This window comes from Agelaius tricolor, unplaced genomic scaffold (genome assembly GCF_023055355.1).
Source record: "Agelaius tricolor isolate 1412-34295 unplaced genomic scaffold, bAgeTri1.0.p SCAF_9, whole genome shotgun sequence".
NCBI lineage: Eukaryota > Metazoa > Chordata > Aves > Passeriformes > Icteridae > Agelaius > Agelaius tricolor.
The window spans coordinates 19,171,101-19,198,389 of record NW_027269269.1 but is presented as its reverse complement, the minus strand read 5'-3'; the positions used below and the strand labels follow the sequence as shown (position 1 = coordinate 19,198,389).

The window sequence follows — 27,289 nt, the reverse complement described above, 5'->3', positions numbered from 1 at the left end:
GAACATAATTCAGATCTGTCTAGAAGAGTGAGATCTCTGGCACATCTGATTTGACTTGTTATAACTTGGTGAAATTCGTGGTTGGGCAGGATATTATGTTAAATCAATAAGGAAGCAATTTAAAGAAGTTCTGATAAAAATCAGATGAGATTTTTAACTGGTTGAGAAGGCTGTCTCAAAGTGAGATTTGTATGTACTTTGTGAGAATATAGAAGAGCTACCTCGTTCAATGGAGCTAGGTACATTTCTGCTACATGTGTTCTGAAATAACCTTTTTTCTATTTGAGTATGAATTTTCTTTAAAATTGTGAAGTATGAATTTTTGTTTTAAGAGGTGCTGCAATACCTTAGGGTTATATGAACATATTTTTTTATGTTTTGCTTTTCTTTTGGATGGATCTTGGCAAGTAGGACTCCTGAAAAATAGCTGCTTGAATTAGGGGTCTGATTCAGAAAGGACCTACTCATTCTTGTTCCTTGTTCTAGAGTGTGAAATGCTTTTGGGATTTTCTGCTGAATAAAAAATACAGAAATTGGAGGGGGAGGGGTGGTGTCTTCATAACCTCATAAATTGTATATTTCATTGGGATATTGGCAAATTAGATTTCAGTTTTATATATATTTAACTGATGGTGTGTGAAAATGTGCAGTTTATTTTGTATAAGCCTTTTTTTAAACAGATTTGCTCATTTTTCCAAATTGTATGGCATTTAATTCCCATAACATAACCTCTATTCTCAAAATTATGATTTGTGGTTAAGTGAAAAAGCTGAATCTGCATCCCTTCTGTTGAGAGATGCACCATTTCCTTTTGTTTCACTTAAACTTTGCAGGATTTCATTGCACTTTTGCTTAGGTCAGCACCATTGGGAAAAGAAAAACAAGCCAAATCTAAATCACTGTACAAGAGCTGGGTTCTTGGCTTTTATTGCTTTCCCTGGTCTTTGCAGCATATGTAATTTTTTTGCATTGACTAGAATGTAGGATAGAGTCCTGGAAGGGACCTTTAAGACCATCTAGTTCCACTAGACCAGGGATGGAGAGCAGTGGTGTCTTGCTGGGTCACTTTCTGGATGAAAACTGTTGAACCTGTCTCTAACGAGTGAATGTAATTTTGTTAGATTTAGTTAAAGTGTATAGTACCCAATTCTAAATCTCTGCTTTGTGTTTCTGTCCTACAGGGAACACAGTGAGTAACCTGATTTTCATTCTACCTCCAATCTATGGTGCGATTCAGACCTATAAAGATGGCCTTGAAAAACGATATTTAGCTGCATATTTGTGTCTTACAGGTATGTGTAAAACTTAATTTGCTCTTTCCTTATAAAGAGAGCTCAGATATGCAATGGAAAATCTACCTAGATATTGATAAACCAAGTAGTTAAACCCAAATACTATGTGTGTGAAAGGTAGACCTCAATTTGCTACACTTGTTAATGTTTACAGAAATTTGTATCTTTTGGAGGAACATGAGATTAGAATTCACTAAATAATTCGATCAGATTTTAAAGTGATCCTTTTCTGGCTTTGGGTCCTGCTCAGTGCATCTTAGCTCGCTCTCTGTACTTTTCTGATCATTTACAGAAGGTGTTTTGTGTATTCTACTTATAAACAGTTTCACACTATATTAGTATTTTTGTGACATTTGTATGGGAGAGTAATAGAGGAAGTGGCCAAGATGTAGAGGGAACTGGAAAGGCATTCTTTCATGACTTCAAATTTGTTTCCAGTTCCTCTTTGGCATATATCACCCAGCCATCATGTCTGGGAAGTTTTGCAAGAATGGAAGAACAACATGATATTCATGTTTAGATCAACTCAAGGGAAGTCTGTCCATTCTAAAATAACAAAATTCAGAAAACAACCAAGTTCCTTTTAAATGTTAATTATGTGACTAGAAGTCTTGTTCCTTATGAAAAAAAAACGTTTGAAGATGGTTCAGATTTGGCAGTTGGATCTCAAAACTAGATTTCATAGAATCTCTGTGTTCCACAGGATTTCTGTATTTGCTATAGCTCTTGTCTTTATGGAGATTTTTCCCAGTCTTTGGAGTGGTAAGGGATTGATAAATGTTACTTTTAAAATTGGCCTGTTATGTATGTGGATGGACCTTGTAGAAAAATGCATATCCATGTGCTAAATGTATCCTTGATACCAGTTAAACTGTAACATACACAAGGTGCAAATTCACCAGTTTTCAGTTATATTAGCTTTCCTGATCTATGTGAAACATAGGCAGCAACAATGCACTGCTTTTCATATTGTCTGAGCACTTTCTAATAAGCCATTTGTAGGCTTTCTATGGTTTCATGTAATTACTAATTTTTGTCTCAGTATGAAACAGAGAGAATTCTTAAAGGTCAGGGCTTACTTTTAAAAAGAGGTGGTAGAAGTGGTGTGTAAATGTTTGCTGAAGTTGACTTTGGGTGTTCTTGAATCAAAGTGTCCCATACTGCCATTCTTTTTAAACTATGAAAAGGAATCCCTTAAATTAAAACTTAGTTTGAAACTTTTCACCTTGATTTGTGGCTACCTCTGTCAGTGACAGTTTATGATGGACAGAGTGTGCAGTCACTATCTGACCAGAATGTCAGGCTGTCACACCAGATGGGCATTTCTCATGTCCCATTTAATGTTTAAAATATTTTTAAAAAACAAAAAAACCCAAACAACACCAAAAAAAACCAACAAACCCACCAAGAAAAAAAAAAACCAACAAAAAACAAACAAACAAATAAAAAGCCAGCAAACCCAACTGTCTTTGATCACAGTAAATACCTTGTATTTCAATTTTTCCTCTCTCTGCTGTTGCTGAAAGCGAGTTCAGCCTGTATTTGGACAGCAGTGCTGGAAGACAGTCCTGAGTTCCATCTAGGCTAATCTGTTACTGAGTTGGCTTTGATTCCTGTCTGAAGTGATAAATGGCTTGATTTTTATCTCATATGTTGGAACCTAACATTAAAGGTCTCTCCCAAAAGTGTTTCCCTTCTGCTTTGTGTCTGCTTCAATATTTGTAACCCTGTTTTACAGCAGTTGAAAGATGTAAAGAAATGTAGAAGACTTTATAGTTTGCAGTGAAAAACAGGAACAAGATGATTTGGAATCACAAACCACTTAACATTTGCTCTACTACAGAATAAAAGCAGTGAATGAAAACATAAAAAGAATTTTAAATATGGTTGAAATATGTCAGGAACATTGCCATTCTCTCTGTGCATGTGACTGAACAAGAGGCATACTGAAGTGGAGATAGAGTAAGTATACAGAAAATTCTTTTTGTAAGGAGTATCAGACAGAATTCTTTACATTGTATGAATTTTATTTATTAACAGGTTTCACTCTATTTATTTAATTTGTAACAAATAAATGTAGACTTAATCTGTGAAAAGATAGCGAATTTAACACAAACTTGTGATTTCACTTGAGACAGCATGCTTCATTAAAGACCATACAGCAGAGCTTCTAAGTGAGGGTTCTTTTGTTAAAGGAGAAATTCTTTAACAGTTCTGCTGTGATGATGGGGGTGGAAGGGAGGGTACTTTAGTTCAGTTTGAGCAATTTTGAATAGTTACTGAGATTTTACAAGATACTAAAAGACAGCTGTCAAAGCCAACGTTCAAATTAAATCTGTTAGCATTTGAGAACATGAGGTGTTGTTTCTAGACATTATTTTGATCCAAATCAGCTGCTTCTTTTGCATGCTTCCAGACATTTAGCTGATTGTCAGTTTCTTTGTGTTTTGCCGCACTGTGTTCAGTTCTTGCCTTTTATACCCACAATCTCTTTGGTTGACATTTATTTCCTTTTTGAAGTAAATGCATTTTGCACAATGAAAGTTCTGTTCGTTTCATATACATGATAAGATCTTAGCTGCATAACAAGGGGTATTTCTGAATAATTGCTCAAATAAATTTCTTGTTCATACTGGTGCCAATACTGAGTTACACTTTTCAGCAAGGCCTTTGAGATACAGTACACTGTTCTCAGCCCTTTTTTCTGCTGCCTTTCAGCATAAAGTGCATGTTCTCAATTAACTCAGTAGGACCTGGGTATGATTTTTAAGCTGTAGAGAACCATTTAATCAGCATATAAATTATGAAGAATAATCTTAAGCCATTATTTCAGTATGTTGCGTCACCTGAAGTAGGTGGAACAAATCATCAGACCATTCCTACCTCAAGGAATAAGCAGTTGGTTTAGAGTAGTTCCTTATGATTCTGGAGTGTTGTATCAGATTCTACACATGCCAGTTCCTCATACATATTGGGGAACAGTGATTTTGAAGGGTCTTGATTTTTAAAAAACTCTGTGTGTGTGTGTGTATAAATACATATATAAAAAAGTGAAACTTCTGGACCTAATGAAATAAGAAAGCACTCGATGAAGTAATGTTTGTTAGATACTTCACTTGAAATTTAGAAGGATTGTCCTCATTTATATTTCTTTGGCCTGTTTAATAAGGGCTCAGTAATTCAAGCATTGCCAAAGTGGAGGAAAGAAAGAAGGTGTAAAAATTTTCCTATATTAGGAATAGCCATAGGAACTCATAATAAGCAACTTATTAAATCTAATTTCCAGTGAAACTCTGTGTCTGTGAAAACAGTTGTTAGAACCTCTTCAGTCAGAGTTAATTCCCTTCTTCTTACCTAACACCTGTAGAGAAGCTCCCAGGGCCATGTCAGTGTTGTTAAATCAGCTGTGGTTGGAAGCATTCCTGAGTGGTGAAGCCAGGCAGCGTGGAACAGCCCGTGTCTGTTCATCTTAGCCTCCAAAACAAGGTGACCGCATACAGATTGCCTGATGAGCACGGGCCCCAGCCTCTGCCGGCTGCTGGGCTGTGCCTGGAAGCTGCCTGGGGAAAGTGCTTGTTGGAATAGGCCACATTCATACTCAGACTGTTCCAACAACTCACTAGTGCAGACACTTGTACCACAGTGTCTGGGAATAGTACCAGCCACGCTGGGGGTTAATTGTAGAGCTGTACCTCTGGAGTAACCGGTGTCTCTCCTGTCTTATGCTGTAGAGGGGAAACCTTTACAACACAAAATAATCCATTAAAAGTAGTTAATTTAATTCTACTTTTTCATCTTGTTTCACTCTTTAACTTTTAATGGTACAGTGTGTTGTTGATTATCTTTAATTAAGTTCTGTCATTGTAAAAACATAAAATGGAATTTAGCTCCAAATTTAAACACCTAAATGTATGTGTCTACCTGTGCAGAAGGTTCTGTCTGCCAGTGCAGTCAGTAAAGTCAGGAGAATCATTTGACTTGTTATAAAACACCTGTTTGGCCAGCTGCATTACTCTTAATAATGACATTTTCTTAGTGGAAGCTTTGACAACTAGTTCATGTGTAGATACTTAAATAATGGTGTTTGCATCTGGAGCATCCTTCCTTCAGAATATTTTCATACAGTGCCTGTATAGTTACTATTTCTGTGAAATCTTAATAAACTGCTTTTTCTGTAAAGGATTTCGGTTCATAATGAGAATTTTGAGTGCTGATGGAATAGTTACATCAAACTGAATTATCACTGATTATATGACGTTTCTGATGCTTCCTAAAATTATTGAAAAAAATCCCTCTAGGATTCAAATCCTGGAGGTTTATAGGGTTCATATATAGAGCTGGATCTTTTGTATAATATTCAATTATTTCTAGCCATTGGTATTGCCCATAAGTTTTTTGGCAGTATTTATATGAAGTAAAGTTTGTAGGTGCATTGATTTTACATCATCATAGCACCACTATTTTATCCACTGGCAGTAACTACACAGGGTGTTTGCTGCAGGACAGAAAAAGACCCTGTTAGTCTGCATAGAGCAGCAGCCCTGACTTTGCATTTCTAGTCTTCTGAAGTGCAATTTTGATCTCATAATATTGTGATTTAATGTGTATTCTGTGCTTAATACATAATTTATATATATCCCCTGTAACTTGGGAGGTTCATTGATGTAAAAATGCCAAGTGACTTGTGGTATTTATGAAAAATGAGTTACAGTAGTTAGAGAGGAAATGGTACTTACTGCTTCAGATGGTGTTAAAGCTTCCCAACCAATATGCAGCTTTTAGTGAGTTAAGCTCCTCTGCCAAAGGAAACACCTAAAATATGAAAACTGCTTACAAGGTAAGGAGCAAATTTATTGTTCAGTGTGTCAGTGGCTGTATGGGACAGTTGCTTCTCTTGAAAACTTGTGTCATTGCAGTGATCGTGATGACTCATATTTTGAAAAGTACAAAGCTGGCAGAATGTCTCATTGCAGATGATTTTTGTGAAGTAGATATTTCTTAAAAATGTCTCGAGCCTGGAACCATAAGATCTGTCCCTGAAAGCTTTCTTCTTCCAGGTATCTATTTTATATAGATACTATAAATAAAACATTGTTCTACAATGCATAGTAAAATTTCATAATCAGAGAAACTCCAGGTGTGATTATTGCACAGAAGAAAGAGGGGTTCTATCAATTTTAACTGTAAAAACTAACTATAGTCATGGGATCAATGAACTTGAAATACTAATATCTGCAGCATGCTAGATTTTTTTCAAAGACTGAAGAAGAATTAGTCTAGAAATAATTGCTTCTTACTGTATAGGAGGAAGGAAAGGAATTCCTTGATTGTTGAGATTTATTAACACAAATAACATTAACAAAAACAAACAAGAAAACCCCAGCCATATATTTTGCTAATTTAAAATCTGTTGAAATTTCTTATGCAATGATTTTGCCTGTACTTGAAAATGACATTTATTACAAATTGTAAGAGTTTGTATGCTGTGACAGGCAGGATAATGGATGGCAATATTTTAATGATGATCTTAATGGGTTTTTTCCTCCAGAATGAACAGTTGTTGTCACATATTCTGTATACATAGAAAAATGGCTATGAGAATTTCTCATCAGAATCTTAATGAAGGTGAAAGCAGTTATAGCTTGCTGTTTGGAAGGATTTTTCAGAAGCAAACCAATGTAACCAAAATTTACAGAAGTGCGTGTGGTTGGTTGTTTTCTGGTAGGAACTCTGTTTAATTTTCCCAGAGAAATAATGACACTGAAGTGTTTGGTAATACATTTTGAAATGTTCTTGTATTACAGTTTTGTATTTCAGTAAAGCTACATGCTTAGGTATTTAATTTCCTTGAGTAAGTGTAATAATCACAGTTTTAGTTAATAACATCTAAGGAAGCATCTCCAGACATGTCTCTTGACTGTCTTGGCAATCCTTTACAGAGTGCAGAGAGATAGAATTCTTGTTTATGCCTCAGTGAAACTTGACTGGTGTGTGTAGACAAGGTGATAGTCTAGCCACAAAATATAGCAGCACTACTCAGTGATCAAGACTTGAGTGCAAATTACTTGGCTTTCTCTAAAACTACAGTCTGAGGTAAAACATAATTTCTTGAAGGAAGACAAGATATCACATTACTGTACTTGTTCTTGCAATATAAAACTGAGCTAGTGTTTGATGCAAGTGTTTTACTGATAATATTTCAAAGTAATGAATGATGCATTAAATACTGTACTAGCTTTCCTCTAAACAGAGCAATCTAACTTCCAAGAAGCATTATTCATGCCTGACTGAAAAAACCGTATAGGCAAAGTATATGTCTCATAAAGTAATTTCAGAAGTAAATTCAAAATGTGGAAAGTATTTCAAATAAATAGAAATGATTTCTTAGAAGCTCGTCTTTCTGTAGAGAAGGCTTGGAAATGGTGATCTCATATCACAAAACAAATCCACCCTATGTGGGGTTGGTTTGTCTACCTTGAATTTCTAGTTCTGAGTTCTAGTAGCAATTCACTTCTGCTTTTGAATCACTGAATAGTCTTGAGTTGGAAGGGAGCCACAATAATCATTGAGTCTAGTTCTTTAATGAGCAGCCCCTGTGGGTATCAAACCCCAGATCTTGGTGTTATTAGCACCATGTTTTATGGAGACAACAAAAAGCTTTTGGTAAAATACATGTTTAAAACTGGACAGTGAGCAGAAATACTGAGAGGCTTTCAGGAGTACTAGTTATTGAATGATGCTTTGCCTTATAGAAGGGTTGGAACAGAGAAATCTTAATTCACTTAAAATTTAAAAAAAAAAGGGAAAAGATAGATTGATATATAATATTCCATTCATTCTGGGTTCCCTCTGCTCTTCTCCTCTTTGAGATTATGCCCAATTCATAGGACACAGTATTGAGAGGAATTAAAGAGGACATTCACACCCAAAGCCCCATAAATTCAGGGATTTCATTGGTGACTAATATATTAAGTAGAAGGCTGTGGAAAAAGGGGGGTTTGTCTCTGCAGTAGAATGCTGATGTTCTAATTTCTTTCTCACTGTTAAGCATGCATTTCATGCATTTAAGTTAATGTACCTGAAAATTTTACATGGATACTATTATGCTGATGATAGTTTTGATTTGTTTTCAGCTGTGGGATTGGGATCTTGGTGCTTTCACATGACCCTGAAGTATGAAATGCAGGTGAGTACTGATAAGTAGCTGTGAATCATTTTCTGTGAGTATCTTGCTGTTCAGTCATTTTGCCATTTCTTGTCTAGATGAAACTTGTATAAAATGAGTTAATCTACCTTAAGTATCATTGTACATCACTCCTGCTCTCAACAAGGCAGTAATGCAGGTCTTGTTTCAGTAGGTATTTTCCACTGATTATATACAGAAATATGTACTTGCATCTAAAATAAGAGCTACCATCAATTGCTTATGGTGGTAAAGGACACTTTATCCTTTGGGAAATCATGTTATCTTTTTACACAAGATGTTATTTTAAAATTCTCACAGCTTTGGCATAATAGCAAGCAGTATAAACTGGAGTTATTGCTATTTATTGTAATTTTTCTCATCTTTTTGTTTCTGTTTATCTAGATGGAGCTGTAGCATTAATATTGAAATCAGTATCTTCTGAGTAGTGGTAATTGAGTCATTTTCCCTCTATTTTCAAGCAGACAGCATTCTGTAACAAGGCACAGGACATAGGGATTGTCCTGGTATTTCCTGTTTTCTAAAGAGACACAGGAAGTCTTGTCCTGTTGTCCTCTTTTACATCTGCAAAGAATAAGGAAATGCATCTTTGAATTAAAGTCAGAGTGAAGTGGGAAGTTGTTCAAGATTAAGAAACCTACATTGAAAAGTCTGTGCTAGAAGTCTGTGTTCCCACCACAGTCAATGGAAATACAGTTTAATCAGTGGAGTGGAGAAAGGCAGTTGGCTGGGCTGAATCATTCTCCAGACTCCACTGGCAATCTTTGCTCAAATAAGATTCATTTGTCTAAACAGAAATGTTTAGTGTTATTTTAGACCTGTGAGTGTTCTCTCAAGCCTCCAGCTTCCATGCCACAGAGGTGCAGGTTTCTTAGACTCCTGTCGCATCTTCCAGTCTTGGATGGTGGTATTGGGAGTGACAGAGCATCTCAGGTGGCATTAGGCAACTATGCTGTGGCAGCTGAATTGAATCCTGCATTTCTGCTGATCACAGTGGGACCTACATATTGCTGATTGTTTGATGTTTACCTCCATAATGCTCTGGTTTGTATCTCTGGCATGTGGTGGAGACTGTCAGCTTCCACAGAGCATACTGTTGTCACTATTCAAGAATATTTGGTGCTTTTCTTGGCATGAAAAAGGTGGTTTGTACAGCCATTTCACCACTCTCTTCCAAATTAGGGTGCCATTTATCTGTATTTGGTGGTGAAACTGCCTTGAATTTCCACCTTTTTCATATTACTTCCCTCAGCTGCTTGTTCCTATCATGACCAGTATTTCAAATCCTCTTTCTCACACTAATGCAGAGGTGAGCAAGGGCACCCTAAAATCAGGATCATTAAAATGATCCAGACTTTAAACCTTTTATGAATTGAGAGATTGTAGGTTTTTGTTTGTTTTGTTTCAGGTGGGGGTTTTTGGGGATGTTGTTTTGGTTTTGGTTGGGGTTATTTTTCAGCTGTTGTTGGAGGTTTTGTGTGTGTGTAGAGGCTTTATTTTAATCCAAGTCACTTTGCTGCTACTTGCTCAATACTTCTTGTGTTGCATAAGAACAACTAAGGGACCTATGAGCTGTGGTAAATAAAGTGGGGCAGAAGCAGATGATGAGGAAGCAGGAATGTCTTGCATCATCTTGTCAACTGAAGTAAAAGGCTTCGTGTGAGGCAGGGAAAGTACATTTATTTTGGCAGCCAAGTGAAATCCATGAGTGGTCCATAATTATTCCAATTGTTTGCTTACTGATCACCATGGAGGAAACAGTTCAACCAGTAAATAAACTTTCTTCATTCACTTTATCTCTTGTTATGGTTAAAAATCCGCATAGCTATTCAAGGAGACTTTTTTATTTACATTTGTTTTGCAGTCTTAATACTGTAAATGATCGATTCAATTTGCTTAATTAAGAAAAATGTGAACACTTCTGTTCTTGAAAGCAGTTGTTTAGAATACTTCTGAGGAGTTCACCCCTTTTCTGGTTTTTTATGGGAATTTGCTTGATTGGATTCTTGAGGAATGCACAAAATACTTATTTAGCCAGTGAAATCAGCTCCCTGAGTTCCCTTCTTTCTATAGTTCTTCTTTGTCCAGGCATGCCTTTGACAGAACTCCTAGAAGCATTAATTCCTTTGGATACAGAAGTCATTGTCTTCTGCATGCAAATTTTAGTTAAGATCTTTTGAGAGGCTCTTTTTTGCTACTGTAATATCCCTGAGATGCTGCCAGCATATGAACTTAAGAGTGTAGGCACCTGCCCAAATTTGAAAGATTTTCCTGTATTGTATTTCTTGTTCTTCCCCCACCTTTTTCTTTAATGAGGTGTTAAATGACTCACACTCTTTATTAGCCACATGAATTAATCCTGTAGCTAATGCCTATCAGACTTGGAAAAGCACATCTCTGAATTTGTAAAATATATTTCTATAAAGCTGAATTCAGCTATTGCTTCTATTTTGTCCCCTCTATGGCATCACAGCAAAGATAAACTACTGTGATGGCAAGGTGCCGTGGAACACGCCTGCTAGCTTCAGGTGCTCCCAATGTTCCTGGTACTGTCTTTGTGCTGCCTGTTGTGGTCCCTGACCCTGTAATGCACAGGTCCTGGGATTTTACCCTTGCTCTGCAAGGTTGGTTGTGTGCTGGCTCAGCACCTGGACCTGGCTCCCTGGAAGCCAGACCAGTCTGATCCCCCCACTGGAGAGAAGCAGTGGCAGTGTGGGGGAGGAGGCAACATCTGCCCTGTCAGTGGCAGCTTGGCACCAGAGCTGTTTAGCAGTTTTGTGAAACAGTTCCTGAGCTTTATGTGACCAAAATCACAACAAGCTAATACTTCACACTCAAGATAATAGATCTCTCTACTCCTGTAAAGAAGAAATTTCAAAGCTAAGATGAAGTTTTTGACTGTGCAATTAGAAAATTATCCCAAACTAAGCAGAATCAGGCTGGCTTTATAAAAGAGTTTGAGTAAGCTGCTTACTGCTTTTAACAAGTTTCATTGTTCAGAATAACATGGTTATGAATAACATTGTTAAGTACCTTGTAGCAGTGGTAGGAATTTACAGTGGTAGGTATTTACAGACACAGCCACCAAGAACTTTGAGTGATGATGGAAAAAGGTCAAAATCTTTTTTGCATCTAGTTCTTGTTTTCCTTAGAAGTCAAGCTCTAAAAGTTCTAAAAGCCCTATTAATGTTTGCTTAACATATTAGAAATCAGAGACTTTGGATCTTCATTGATCCATTTGTATCCTTTTTCATTCCCATTTTCATGAAAGAAAGATTTTCAGTCTTTCTTAAGAGGAGGTAAGTTTAATTGTATATTTATAAGCAGAAATTCCTGAAAGTTCTTTGGTGAGAAATTTTACAAGAAAAGGATGCTATGATTCTTTTTCCTTCTAATGATAAATGGCAATTTTGAGTTTACCTGCTATTGAGAAATCAAATTTCTTGGGATTACCATTTTAATTCTGTTCATTAAGATGGCAAGTTCCTGGAGAAATAACTGTTTCAGCTGTAACACACCAGTTTTCTCCCAAAGTATAAAAATTATTTAAGATAATAAAACATTATATGCCATCATAATTTCTGGGGGAAACCCAACAAAACAGCCCAAAAGAACCACATCAAACAAACAAAAAGCCCTGTCTCTGGATTAAAGCAATGTAAGAAATTTCTAAAATTAGGAAGTAAACATGTGAGCATATTGCCCGTCTTAATAGACTAAAATTGTGTTTTATGCTATGGAAATATTACATTACAATTTCTCTGTCAAGTAAGAAGATGCTACTGACTCTAAGGCCATAGATGGGATGGTCTTCTTCAGCCTGGCTTTACAGAATTAATTCTTACAAATATTTTAAGAGGTATGAGCTGCAAAAATGTAAAGATTCTTTGAAGGCATGGGCGTTTATGAAGCATAATATTCAAAAGATTCAGAGTAATAATGTTTTAATGCAGCAGCTTCAGTAGCTGAACAGGGTTTGACAGTGCTACGTGGATATCCAAATGACTTAAAAACTCCTGTTTACTTAAGACTTACCCTCTCCTTAATTAACTTGGACAAGCTTGTGAGTTAAAAGTAGCTTTCATGTTTTGATGTCTTTGCTTTTTATAGCTGTTGGATGAACTGCCAATGATATACAGTTGTTGTGTGTTTGTCTACTGCCTGTAAGTATTTGTTAATTTTTTTCCTTGAAAATTTATGAAATGTTAACTTTTGAAATGTAGTCTCCAAAGCCAAATTTAGCATATACAGAAAGCTTCTACTACTTTCAGTGAGATCTGTTTTTGTACAGCATTATGATATTAGAGAACCAGGCTGGCTTTAGTCCTATTTTTTGCTAATTTAAATATATTTTACCAGTTTGTTGGGTTTTTTTTTCAGTAGGGGAAAAAAAACCCCACTCATTAAAGCATGTGTAGTATACAATCAGAGCTCAGTGCTACTTGTATAAAAACAGCAGATATAATAAAATCAACTTCAGTAATGCCTACGAAATTAGCAACATTATAGTTTATTTGAGCTGGATTTCTATGATGTAGTCTGGCTCGAAATGCAAATTTCAGGTTTCTGGCTAAACCTGCTTTTCACTCATCTGGAAAATTAAAGGGACAAGATTTTATGAGGAGTTGAATGCATATTTTGGACATAGTGTCTTGGAACATGCATGACAGCTTAATGCGATGCCAGGATATGTTCTCCCATTTAATTTTGGGAGCAATGTAGCATTTGACAACTGTAAAAATACCCTAAGTTGGCTTTTTCTTGCCTGTTGCTGCAAGGTCTGGATTTAATATGATTTGTTCTGTCACTTGGTGAATCCAAATGATAGATCAACTTGTTGCAGACTAAAAGAGAAAAAAAAGTCTTTTTGCTTTTGAACATATCAAATATTCAGCTGTTGAAAATGGTGAAGATTACTAGTAACTTGCAATGGAGATGGGATGCTTTAGGACTAAACCCCTATCTATGGAAATTGCTCTCAGTTTGTGACTCATACATTAGTGTGATTTGTACAAATTCAGGACCAGAATCATAATGCCTCTTTTAGTGGAAATATTTCCATTGTAGCTCCCTATCTCCTTGAAATTGCCTTTGCATTTGTCTGATTTGAATGTGATTGGAAAAAAGGATGAGGAGTGGCTATAAAAATACATCTGAGTTATTTTTGGTTTTTTTTTTAGTGCAGTGGTTACTTTATTATCTTCAAAAGCACTGAAGTCTGTTACTGCATTTATAATTCCAATAAGATTCCGGGTATTTATGCCTGGTAGCAATTAAAATGCTCAGAAAAATGAGCTAATGTGTAGTTTAGGAGGCCTTTAATAATTGTTTTGGTTAGCTTGAAGGTAAGTTGCAGGTGGTTGTGCACAGGACATTCCTTTATACATCATTCAGTTTTGCTGATTCTCAAACTGTAATTACTTCAGCAAGCCATTTTGCAATGTAGCACATTGTACTGCCTTTAGACTTTTTGTTTCCCATATGTGTTGTTATTTTATTTCCTTTTATCAATTCATGATGGTGTCTATTTCTCCAAGTTTATAAAAAAAAGGAGCTAGACAGATATAATTTGGAATTATGTAGACAGCTTCCTCCAGCCCTGATGATAATGGGCTTCCCAAAATTCATTTTTGTTGGGGTTTTTTAAGACCTTTTTTCTGATGTAGATACAGTCTGGGATGTGTGTGTATTTCCATCACAGCTGAGACTGAGTTGTAGTGTAGAGATCGTGAAAGTAATTTTAATTGTTTGTTTTACATACTGGGAGCAGTCAGGTACTTTTACCTTCCACTTATACCAGTTGCCAATCTAGCAAATGTACTGCACTGCAACTGTAGTCAAGCCAGAAACAATCTACATTTTAACAAATCTGAGTTCAGTGTTTTGTAAGGCAGTCCTTTTCCTACACTGCTGCTTGCTCAGTAATGTTTTTGACAGTTGTGTTGCATTTTAAACTAATTTCTAATTTGCCATCCATTATCACCCTGTAAGCACCTTCTCAAAACACTTCTGCTTCACAAACTCTTTTCTTAGAGTGGGTTACTTCTTGGCATATGCTTGAGCTTATTGGTGTTAGGGTTTTTTTGCCTTAGATTTTTAAAAAACATTTACTGGTAAGAGCATGAATTTTTTTCTTACAATAATGTGTCTTTATTTAAGGACTTAGAATTTTTTGAGGGACCTAAGACTAATTTGGATCAATTTTCTCACAAAAATTCTAATATTATACCTTGGAAATTGCTTCCATTATATGGTAAGTGATGAATGTTGTGTCTCTCCTTTATCCTCTCTTCCAGGTATGAATGCTTCAAGTACAAGAATACAGTCAATTATGCACTGCTTTTCTTGTTAATAACATACAGCGTCGTAGTCAGCATAGTAAGTAACTTTTCTAATATGGCATTTTCACCCTTCGGTTGGCAGTTTTTCTGGCAGTGGAGAAATGTTATAGAGGCAATACTAAATCTCTGTCACTTCCAGTCAAGAAAGACAAATTATTCTTTTGTTGACAAAATTATGTTGCTGGCCAGAGAAACCCAAAACCTTTCTATCTAAACCACTGTATAGAATAAATAAGGAAAAAAAGCAATAATCCAGCTGCTAGAACAGGAATGTGAGAAAAACAGTTGCCAGTGACTTGATATGAGACCTTGGATAAGCTGTGTTCCTGCTTCTCTCACTTTAATTCATCTGTAGAAATAAGAATCATTCTGTTTGCCTGCAAAAAAGTGAACATTTATGCCCAGTCCAGGATGCAGACTGGTGTTCTGAAACAGGCAGATAAGAGAAGAACTTAGCTGTTAGTTAAAATGCTTCTAATTTTTTTTTGTGTCACAGCTAACTTGACTCCCTTTGTCACTGGAGTGTTCTTCCTGTATGAATAAATTCAGTTTCATGCTGACTGTCAACCACACACAGATGGAATTTCCTATGTAATTTTTATTGATAAACATTTCTTTTAAAATTAAAGTATTATTATAAGTCATCTCCAGCTGCCAAAATACTTGCCTCTTCTCTTCAATTTCTCCTAAAATTTTTTACACTTGTGGCACATTATGCCTGAGGTCTAGTGCCCTTCCCTCTTCAAGAACATAAATTAAATTAACTGTATTACAAATAAATTAAATTAACTGTATTACAAATAGGAAGAACTACAAGCTTTTTGTAAAATTAATTGAAACATTAAATTATTGTCAAAAACAAGAAAAGCAAATTAGAGTTGAGTATGATTTCTTCTTGCAGTGCGTATCAAGAACATCTGGTAACTTCAGCATCTCAATTGGTTTTGTATGTAGTCAACTCTACTGAATTAGAAGCTTTATGTTAGTTGTTAATATTGATATTTGTGCTTCTTAGTTTAAAATAATTCCACAGTTAAAACCTCAGGTTCTGCCAGAGGAAACTTCAAATATTTGATCAACTTTAATGGTGCATGGACAGGCACTCATGGCTTGATTCTAACAGAAGACACCTTGGCAATATTTAGGTGAATAATATTATGATGGTTCTGTTGCAAATTATTTCTCTTTTTGAATTTTTCCAGGTTTACCTAGATTTGAAAGAGCCTGTATTCCATCAGGTAAATCTTGTTCTGTTGGAGGAGCTAATTTTGGTTTTCAACTATGCTATTTTAGTGGAATATGTTACGGTATTTTACTGCTGAAAGAAAGATGGAAGGGAAGCGCAATTTGCTGTTTGCTTTTTCTTTAAGTAGTATTGCTGCCTGTCATGTCACCATCCTCTTACTTAATGACCTAAAAAACTTGAATGCTTCAATGTGTGTTGTGTTTTAGCTTGTGACCTAATATTTCCCGTGGTTTTCATCAGTGGCAAGTGTAATGAGGTGACCCTAAGGTGTGAGAAAGAGGAACATCTAAACGAGTCTTTCTGCTGTTTTCCATTAGCAGCTGCTTTGAAACTATGACCTTACATCATTAGATGTCTTGATTGACTTAGCACCATGTTCTCTCAGCTTTAACACATTAGTTTACTGGGTTTTTTAACTACTCAGTTTTACTTTGTGGAAATTCAAGGTGAGTTTAAGCAGAGAATGCCTTCTAGGGTTATGTAGCAGACTGCTTTGTACAGCCTTAATGGAACATTTGATACAGGCTCCTTTTGTGGCAGCCCAGGAGTATTAATATGCATCCCCTGCCTGTGGGGATAGGACCTGCATCGCTTACTTCTTCACAGGAGGTTAGAAATGATGCTCATTTCTGTATGCCATGGGTAGTTTTCCCTCATTTATGTTTTTTTGATTAGGGATAACAGCTGAAAAATTGCCAAGTAAAAAGCACAGAGCTCTTTGCAGGACAGAGCTTTAAAGCCTTAATTTTTGAAATTGGTAGTGCCACTGCTTGTCAAAATGTGCCTGCCGCATCAGCAGTTGTAAAAATGATAACTGGCTCCTGTTGGTGGATTAGTGAAGTGGTGATCAAGAGAATAAATCTTCAGCTGCTCCAAATAATCTCCCCTAGAAACATGAATTGTTATCCTACCTGTAGATAAAACAGAAAATTGCAGTGTGGGTTTTTTTGGATGGTATTAATTAAATCCTTTATTTTTTTCCCCTATTTACATTTCCAGCAGAAAGATACTGGCTGGGATAAAAGTGACAATTACTCGTGCTTTTACTGAGCTAGTCATAACCAGTTTTGAATGAAGTGACTTAAAGTAGTTTTGTTAACAATAGTGGCAAAATTTGCTATTTATAATGAACTTATATCTCTTTAATCAGTTATTTGCCCAAGCTGCATTTATTGGAATAAATACATCACAGCTTTACTATATTCCAGTTTGATGCATTGACATAGGGGTTGCCCCATGTCACAAAAACTAAAACAACAGATATTACAACTTTTTGGGAAAGGGGGAAATAGAGAAAGTTTAAACTGTTGTCCCAGACCTTTAATTTTCTGCATCTGGTTTCTCTTAGGTTCAGAATATGAATTCCCTTTTATAATTTATACATGAGGAATCGGTGTAGAAAATATTTAGATCCCATAAAATTCTTTGACTTTTTACAACAATTCTTTGCAAATTGATTTTTATGGAGAACATACAGTTATGGCCAAATTCCAAATGTTCAAGTACTGGACCTATTTTTTCACAGTCTTTGCCAAATATGTAGTAAATCCTGAGGAAATATTTCCCTGACCACACAGCTAAACAGGGTTATGTTCTTAATACTTGTCCATTATTTTAGAGTGCATTGAAAAGAAAAAAGTTAAATAATTTCTGTAAGCATTTTCAAACTGCTTTTCAAGTCACCTAGACTTGAAGCAAAATTAAATATGCTCATGCAATCATAGTTTAAATCACAATCTTTGTAACTGGGTTAGAAAGTAGCATCAGGAGATAAAGCAGCATTTGACTCCTCTAGGTGTTTGTCTGTGATCATTTTGACTTGTCAGCCTTGCAAAAAGAGGAAGAACTACAAGGATAACTTTTTATTGTTCATTGTTTCAGTATGAATTGTGGTTTTGGTTTGGTTTTTTTTTTCCCTCTGGAAGGAGGCCAGTAAGAATGGAAAAAAGGATCCTATTATATTTAGCAACCAGGATCTGAGCCTTATTTTTCCCCAAATTACTTTCTACTTGTGTTTCCAATTTAGGCTCATAAATTGCCAGCTGCCAGCAGGGCACAAAGGTGATTTCAGTTTGTTATCCATGGCACAGTAGCAATAGAGACCAACTTCTTTTTCTGCATCCACGTATTAAGGGAGATCTTTAAGGGTTTTAGTGCTTCAACTGTAGGAGGAATGAGATGCGTGTTTTGGGCAAGCGGAGGCAGCACATCATTAGAAGGAAAAAACCAATTCCTGTTTGACAACTAATCTAGTATTTTTTGCAACCTCATCAATTAAATGAAATATATTAATGGCCTTTCCAGGCATACATTGTCTTGCTTATGTTCAAATCTCTCAGGCTAGAGCACTGTTAGTCCTAATTTTCAAGGTGCTAAACAACCCTACATCCCAGCTGCCTGTTGTTTGTAAGCCAGTATCATTGTCACAGAAAGCATCTGTGCCTCTCCCCTCTTTTCCATCTGGCACACAAATTTATTTTCTGATCTGAATTTGATTGGGGAACTCAACAGGTTGAAACTCTCCTTGGAATTAATTTTAAATCAGATTAGCTCTTCGTCCCTGTTTACCACATGTATACAAGGAAAGGGGCAGGGGAAGAATGGCTGCTGCTGTAAAGTAATCCATAAAGTAATCCATAGAGACTGCCCTGGAAGTAGTAGCTACTCTGGAAGTTAAACTTTCAACTCAAGTTTACAAGTAGCCTCCTCCTAATATGATGAGGCCTAGGAAGCTGTCACATACAAAGCAACATGTTCCATCCTGATTTTTCTGCTTGCTGCATGCCATATCTGATCACTTGGAGTGATCAAAAACCTTGTTCAGTTAGTGGGACAAGTTATGTGAATAGGGAGATAGTTCTAAAAACCTGTTTTATTTGTGTAGTCATCTGCTGTGACAGTTTGAGGCAAATTTTAGCAAACAAGTAATTAAAAGGTTAATGGAAAATTAGATTAAATAGCTGTTTCTTCTACGTTAGGAAATGTGATGTAATAAAAATAGGCATTCTAGAATGTTCTTGTGGTGTCCCATGAGAAAACAAGTCAGCCGGAGGAACAGATGAGTAGGAGAGTTGCAAATAGGGTAAGGTAGTGACTAGTGAAAAATTACTAAAGGAGATTATGAGAAAGCCTGAATTTTCTTGGAATCAGTAGTGGACTGACTTGTTTGGTTGGTTTCTTTTTTAACAACCTGTAGCAGGAAAAAGAAGAGTGTAGTGCTGGTATTTGTGATGATACAAAGTTCAGAGTTATCACTGAGTACTGGGGGGAAATGAAGAGATAACTGGGATACCTGGAAGATGAGGATGAGGACTGATTCAAAATGGAAGTGATGCACTGATGGACAAATACAAACTATTCTTGTTCTAAACTGTTCACAGATCACAAAAGGAGGGGAGGGATTGCCTGGATGTGTTCACTCTTTACAGCATAACATGACCAGGGATTTTTTTTTTTTTACTTTTGATGGACGTAAAATACAAGTATTGGATTTACTTCTTCAGGTGACTTTGAGTAAGAGGAAGAAAGTAAGCATGGCAGGAAAAGGCATTTCATTTGCCTTAATAAAAAAAATTATTAGATTTTTTTTCTCTAGGGGTATTTTAAATATACAAGTGCAAAGAAGAAAGTGAAATCAAGATGAAACATGTAGAAGTATGGAAGTATGTAAGGGAGCCTGAAACTGCATGAAAAATATATTATGTCGAGGCACAACCTGTTCAGACTTGCAGGATTCACCATTTTGGGGAATCTATGTGGGCCCACTGGATATCTTATAGCTCTCCAGAGTCCCTCCTGCTGCTAAGGCAATAGTTAATTGTAGGCTTGTGGCTAATATATTGTGCCTTTTGGTGGAATGTGTTCTTACTTTCTGTACATTCAGGTTCCCCAGTATTCTGTTCAAAATGACCTTTTCAGGCGTGTCTTCACCACAGAGCTTTTTCTGTTCTATCATTGTCCTGCTGATGAGCAGGTATAAAACTAACTTGAGTGACATTTCACTCTTACACAGTTCATTTGGGGATGTCTTCCCAAGCGAGTACAGCTTTCATTCTGGCTGGTGCTTCTACCTACAGTAGCTTAAGGAATGAGGAAGGATATTCTGACTCTCCAAGGGTTCAGCTCTACAAGTGATTGGAGGGGAAGCTTGACTTTCTGTGCAGACAGTGTTCCAGAAGCTCTACAGCAGCAGTGACTTGTGTGTCATTTTGCTATCACATGCGTGCATCTAAACAGGACCAACCCCAGTGAATCTGAGTTAGTTCCTTCGGGAGCTGTCAAGGCAGCCTGTGGTACTACACAGCTGTAACTGTGCCGAGTTACTTGGTGTTTCAGAGTCGTCTTGGGATTGTCCTTCCTTTTTCTCTCAGCTCAGATTTCTTCTCCAGAAATCCAAACCCATGCAGAGCTCAGTTTTCTTTGTTGCAAATTGCAAATGCAGCTTCCACATTCAAGTATTTAACTGTCTTTAGATAGCTGATTGGAGTATTAGATAAGCTAGCTGCCAAGAACCCAAAATCTCTCAGTACAGTGCCCAATGTGAATACTAATATTTGAGGCTGATAAATTGACTTCATTAACCAAAGATAGGTAGAAAGCCAGGAGCAGAGGAAACAGAGAAGTGGAAATAGTAGATTATTGCTGCTTTCTGTACTAGAAGGGTAGATGAAGAACCAGTTTTGTATGCTCGCCCTCTCAACCTTGCTTCTAACTTACATAAGTGAATTTATGTATGATTTGCTTAATTGCCTTCACAATAAAAATGCTGCCAGACATTGAGCCCTGAAGTGCTTACTTCCCATTTGTGAATTAGGAAGTTATTCATATTTCACCTTCTTATGAGGTAATCCACTGTGTCTTCATCAGACTTTGGGTTTTTCCCTCAATTGTAAAGATACCTTCAAAGCTGAAATATGCAGAGCTTTATTCACTGAAACAGCAAAGAGGGAACTGTCTAGTAGTAACAGAAGATTGAGATTCTGATCTTTCCTTTTGTTTCAATTGCAGTAAAATTATGTTCTTTGGCCTACAGTTTAATGGCAGCGTGAGACAAAATAGCAGAAAACTTGCTTGGGTTGTCATTTGTCATTTAAATGATGTCTTAGTTAAAGACAAGAAAGACAAAAGAAGTTAAAGGAATGGAAAAATTTGAGCTAACTTGAATAAGGCAGATTTTTCTTTTTTTATATAATATTGTACTTTGTCCTTCTCTGGATGGATGGGTAATACCTAACAAAGCTTTACCATGATAAAAACAGTAAAGCCATGGATGGTAAAAGAGATAAAGTAAGCACTGCTGCCTGACATCTGAACTAAGTTGTGCAGTTTGGTGTGTAGCTCTCTAAAGAAGCAGCTGGGGGAGGTGAGCAGCTACAGTCTCTGTATATCACAGCAGCACCTCCTGGGTGCTCACCTTCAGCGAGGAGGATTGGAGCATGCAGAGCAGAACAGTTTGTTGTTCCAGGCTTTCACAGGCTTTTAAACACAAACGTGTTTTACTGCTAACAACCTGTTTGGGTGGGGAAGCAGAAAAGGCAAGAAATTGAAGTGTCAATGATGGGCATATTTTTCTTCAGTCACTGCAAGGTTCTCTTTCTTTTTTTTCCCCCCTTCCTCCCTCCATTAATACTGTCCTCTTCTGCAAGCCATTAACTCAGTAGGAAATATCAAGCCAGAAACTCTGCAAAGGAAGCTTTTCTTAGCTTTTGCTCTTTTAGCAACTGCTGAAAAAGGTAACATTTTACCTGGGCTTTGGGCTGCCTGTAAGATCTGTTTCTCTAGGCAGAGTCTGACACTACTGAACTCCCTGTACAAAGAATTCAAAAGCAATTTGGGTACAAGCATAAGGGTGGTCACAACCCTTAATGTGTATGACAGAAATTGCTCTTAATGGATAGGTTTTTCCCATATCTGTACTGCAAAGGAGTGCTTTAGTGATGGAAATTTTAAGAAGGAGAAAATCAGCAAATCAAACTGTAATTTGGATCCTGGAGGAGCCTTCCTATGAGTATCTTCCTCTGTACCATCCCTCTCTTAGAATAAATTGCTGGATTTGATTAGAAAAAATGAAAAGGGCTGTTTTAAATGAGGCTGATAATATATTTATGTGGTGGGATCTTTTTAGGTAAAATGTCAGTAATGAAGAATTGTACCAGCAGGCAGCACCTAGCACACCTGAGCACTACCCTTCCTACCCTTAGCTTGGGACTGATAAGCACTTGATACTCAGTTTGTGTCTAGCAGGTTGTGTTGCTTTTGTTTCTTTCCTTGTTTACGTGCTGTACCCCAGCAAGGGGACTGGAATTAACTAACAGCTTTGTATAAATTACAAGCCAGAACCAATTAGCCTTTCAAATAGTTTTGCTTTGTTTAGCTCTACAGAGCAGAACACACAGTAGTAGTAGTTTATTTAGTGAAGTTCTTTAATCTTGTTCTGAATGCAAATGAAGAGCTGTTGTGCTGACTGACTTTGAATAGTCACTATTGGGCTTATTTTACCTGTTGTCAAACATAAGGGCTCTGTTGTCTGTCTTGCTCTGTATACGTGCACTGATAATACAGTGCACTACTAACCTTATCCTTAAATCTACAAGGAGTTTGCAGATTTGCCTTTATGGACTTATGGAAGGAAGGTTTCACTTTGCATTATTACAGTAACCTGTTTTATGTGAGATGACTAGACATGCTTGTAGGATAGTAGGATCTGAATGCCCTAGTTAGAGCAGATTGAGAGGCAGTCCCTGTCTCAAAGACAGTGGAAAAGAAGGAGGGATATGAGGAGGTCACTAGAACACGGTAAGGACACTGGTTTGTATGCACACTTTTTCTGTGAGGTTTAGTGGCTTTCAAAAAAAGACAGCAAAGGTTTATAACTTTTCTATTTCATGTTAAACAAAGGCAGAATTAGATGGTAGCTAACTAGAAGCAAGATGAGAAAGTTAAGTCAGTGAACAAGGAACAAAAAAATACTGGAAGGCCTGTGGGCCACTGGAGAGAGGCAAAAAGAGCAAAGCACAGCTGCTTGGAACAAACTGGCTTTTGGCTGAAGGAAACCAGTGTTCAGAATAAAAGATAAAGAAAGTAATTGAATGTCACCAGTGTCTAAAAATCCTCTCTGCTGCAGTGACTTCTGCATCACTTGCAGGCATGACTGGCTACATTTTTTTCTCTTCTTTAATCTTTATGTCTTGGAGGTGCTGTTACATGGATTTTAAGTTTGTGCATAAAAGAGAGTGATTTAAAGATCACAAGGCAAAAAAAAATTATTACTTTGACTTTTTATAAGTCAGGTGATGGCATTCAAATTCATCAAGCCTACAGTGATTTTGCTCATGGATCTTTTCAGACTGTGCAGCCTTCCCACTATATAATTAGATTGAATCCAAACAATCTGCAAGAGTTGCTTGAAATGCTTCCTGGAAAGTTTTGCCCCATAGTGATGCTCAGTGTGGGAATAGCACATAGTCTATTCAGGTGTTTACTTTCAGGAAAACATATTAATCAAGTATCAATGAAAGAAGTATAGCTTTCAAAAACAGCTTTAGCTGATGCTTGCACAATCCTGGGCTAAAATGCACAGAGAGAGAAGAGATAATAGGGGTTGGTTACTATTTTTGATTTCAGGATGCTTTCTGAGTGCCATCTAGTGTTTGCTTTCTAATTCAGAGCAGTGGAACTGACTTTGCCTGTAATTGTATAAAGGACATGCTTTGTAATCACACTTTTATTTGAAACTTTAACAGAAGGCTTTCTGGAGATGAAGTTAGAAGGAATGCTATTTTCCTGAGATGTAAAAATAAAATAACAAACAAACACAGGCTTCAAAAGTTCTTACTCCTGGAGTATTTTATAAGGTCTCTTGAACCCAACTGCTGAACTTTATCTCTTTTTTTATTTTCAGATCATGTATGGAACACTAGTTTCCATCATAGTTCTAAGATCTGTTTATATAGTGTTATGGTAAGTAACCATTTAATTCAGCATTGTAAGTTACAACATAGTATTTGCAGCTTTTTTTTTGTCAGTTTAACATGAGAAATTGGCAATGGGAGAATTTCTTTAACCAGGTACATAATGTTAGCTCCTGCGCTCCCCTGGGTTAAAAGGGTTTGGCTCATCACCTTGCACTTTTTTGAAGCCACTGTGATAACATTAAACTAAACTGAGATTTCTACACTTATGATCAGTGTTTACTGTCAGGTGTTCTGCTGGTGGCTTCAACTGTTAGACTGGGATTTAAACAGAAATGGAGTTGGTCTTCTTATTGCTGGGTAGTGTGAAATCTGTTGCTAGTGTCCAAACTCTAACGATAATACTGGGAGAGTGCTAAGACTAAGACTTGAGAGTGGAAACATCACTTAGTAATTTCCTTCCCTCTTCCCTGCTCAAGTATTTAAAAAATAATGACACATGATAGTTTTTCTTAGAGTTTTGATTGGATAAAGTCAGGCATAATGCTATGAAATTGAAATTAAAACTGTAACAAACAAAAGGTATTAAAAGTGCTAGGAGACACTGAGAAGCATTAGAATCATTAAAGCACAGACTCTAAAAATGGTCTGTAAAAGGGAGGTAAATGGAAGGAAAATGGAATTTAATCATATTGAAGTAAACACATACCTTTAGCTCTCAGGGGCTCAGTTGGTTGCCCATTTCTGTCTATCTCCGTGAATATTTGGTGTTCTCATGCATTTGGGGATTGCTTCTGAAAATTACTTATTTCTGTTGTCATTTTAAATGTGCTTTTTGTTAAACTTTGTTTCAAGTTCCACATGTGTCTGTTCAGGAACACAAGGAAGAATTTAACAAAATGTGAATTTGAAGTGTTATAGAATCCTCAAATATTCTGAGTTGGAAGAGACTCACAAGGATCAAGTACATTCATTGAATCACCTTCCAATTGCCGTTTCAGTTCATGTGGTTTGGCTTTCCCCAAGAAATTCCCACAGACCAAGTGCAAATGTTCACAGACATTTTTATTAAGCAAGAACTTAAAACTGATAGTGTGTTGCAGCTTCAGAAGCAATCATCAATTTAAAGGCACTTTTTAAACCTATGGACTGGAAATTTTAATCCTCGCCTAGAGATCTTAAGTGATACTATGTTAATTCACCTCCAAGGGGAACTAAATTGAATCAAATTGAAGTCATTTTAATTTTGTCCTTATTCAAGGATTTAACACAGTTCTAGTCCTTTAGATTAAATTTCTTTCTGTCTGTGTAGACAAACTCTCGGGCCTTCTATTTTTCTACATCTGCAAATTCCACAGTTATGCTTTCTCATTATTTCTGAAACATTTCATAGTCTTCTGTCTTTATCAATAACATCACCACCTTCCCTCTCAAAGTATCACTGATTGTTTTGCTCCAGCCAAGTCTGTGTCTGAAGTCCTTTTCACTTCAGTTCTAGGGGCTTGGAGCGTATATTCTTAATTAGCTTGATCACTTTATTGAATCAGCACCCTACAAAGACTTACTTCCCTTGTTGGTGTTACTATGCAAACTGGGTAGAAAGTTGGGATGGGAAGAGAAGTAGGTTTAAACTACGTCTAAATTTTAACTAAACTACTACTAATTTTAAATTAGTTCTGCTAGAGAAGCTCTGCCAACCTGAAGGTACCCTTTATTTTCTCTAAATTTCATCCCCAAGCACACTTTTGGGTTTACTTTCTCTGCACGGCTAGAACATATTCCTATATTTCCATCAGTAGTGCTAGCACTTGGCCAAGCCTTTTCCAGCTTACATACTGACCCTGATTTCTGCTTGTTTTTTGTATCTTCACTTCCTATCACTCACATTTCTTAGTGTGGGCTTTGAAGTCACTCTGAGATTACAGTAAAAATTCCAAAGAACAGCACGTTATTCCTTCCAGGCTACTATCTTATCCTATCCTCACCAGTTGTTCCTCTTCCTGCCTCTTCCCCCCACACTTCTCATCCCTTTCTTAGGTCTGTTTCCTCCCAAGATTGCAACTGGGCAAATGTTGTTCTCTGTTCACAAAGCATGTTCCCTGTTAATAAGTGGTCCCAGTTGATTCCTTCACAAAACACCACTGTTTATTCCTCAATAATTCCAGCTATAATTACCTAATTACCAGCATGTCTAATATACTATTTAGTGCTCTGTTGTATCATGGTCTTGCTTATGCCTCTGGAGCACTGAGGGGGTAAGATTACAGTGTAGTCTTGGCCACGTACTGCATGGTGCTCCACACATTTATTAGACTAAACCAATAATAATTTTGCTAGTTTATATTGGCAGTCAATTTGTAAATATGTACAGCTTGTATCTGATTAGAGCCTCCTCCACAGGGCAAGCTACCTGTTGTGTTTTGCGCATTTTGGTTCCCAGTGCTCACAGCTCTGAAATGTGCTGTAACACACACAGTGGAGGAAAAGGCAGCTCAAGAATGTGTTTTAACCCAGAATGTCAACTGTGCATTCATAATGCTTAAAAATAACTTGGACAGTATTTCATGGCAGCCTTTCAGGGTTGGATTTGGTTTTGCTTTTGGACTTGTCTTATTAGTGGGAAAGGAGCCTTTCATGTAGGAAGTTTAGAATTTCATGGTCCAACCCAAATGTAGATTGGAAAAGTAAATTTATTAATGATGCACTTTCTTGCATCTGATTCTTCAGTGTGTTTTACATATCTTGAAGAAAATTTTTTTTCTGCTAAAATTAAATTGACATTTTTCTATTCCCAGTAACATTCAACTAAAAGATGAACATAAAAGTACTGGGGTTTAATACCATTCATTTGGTTAGTTGTTGGTCATGGTGGTCTACATTGACAAAGGAGTAATTTTGAAAGACCATATATATACAAATTCCCTAGTATAGAGATATCATCTCTTAGCAGACACCCTCTTCTTTTGGGAAAGAGAGTCCTACTTGGTAACAGATCTTTTTTTTCTTTTTTTTTATTTAATGAAAGAATATACACAGGACTGAAGAATTAGTACCTTTTAGCCAACTTTAGTTTTCCCACTTTTTGGCTTCACTCAGAGAGTGCATTATTTAGGAAAACATGTATAATTATAGAAGTAAAAGTAAAAGAACAGTGTCAGAGAATATGAGATCAGGAGAGAGAAGAAGTAAAATACAATATTTAAACAGATGAAATTTGAAGTTGATATTTTTTTCTTTTGAGGGAAAAACCAAATTGATAAAAAATTTTATTTACATATAACAGCATTTCTGTATTT

At 36.6% G+C, this 27,289-nt stretch overlaps 1 protein-coding gene across 1 annotated transcript in view; it reads left to right on the top strand.

Annotated features, from left to right (window-relative positions):
* ACER3 (alkaline ceramidase 3) overlaps window positions 1-27,289 on the top strand; it is a 56,274-nt gene that overhangs the window by 18,051 nt on the left and 10,934 nt on the right. Inside the window, exons 2-7 of the mRNA XM_071432968.1 lie at window positions 1,182-1,292; window positions 8,426-8,478; window positions 12,607-12,659; window positions 14,793-14,874; window positions 16,040-16,075; window positions 23,984-24,042. Coding sequence (XP_071289069.1) covers window positions 1,182-1,292; window positions 8,426-8,478; window positions 12,607-12,659; window positions 14,793-14,874; window positions 16,040-16,075; window positions 23,984-24,042 — 394 coding nt within the window. The remainder of the gene's footprint in view (window positions 1-1,181; window positions 1,293-8,425; window positions 8,479-12,606; window positions 12,660-14,792; window positions 14,875-16,039; window positions 16,076-23,983; window positions 24,043-27,289) is intronic.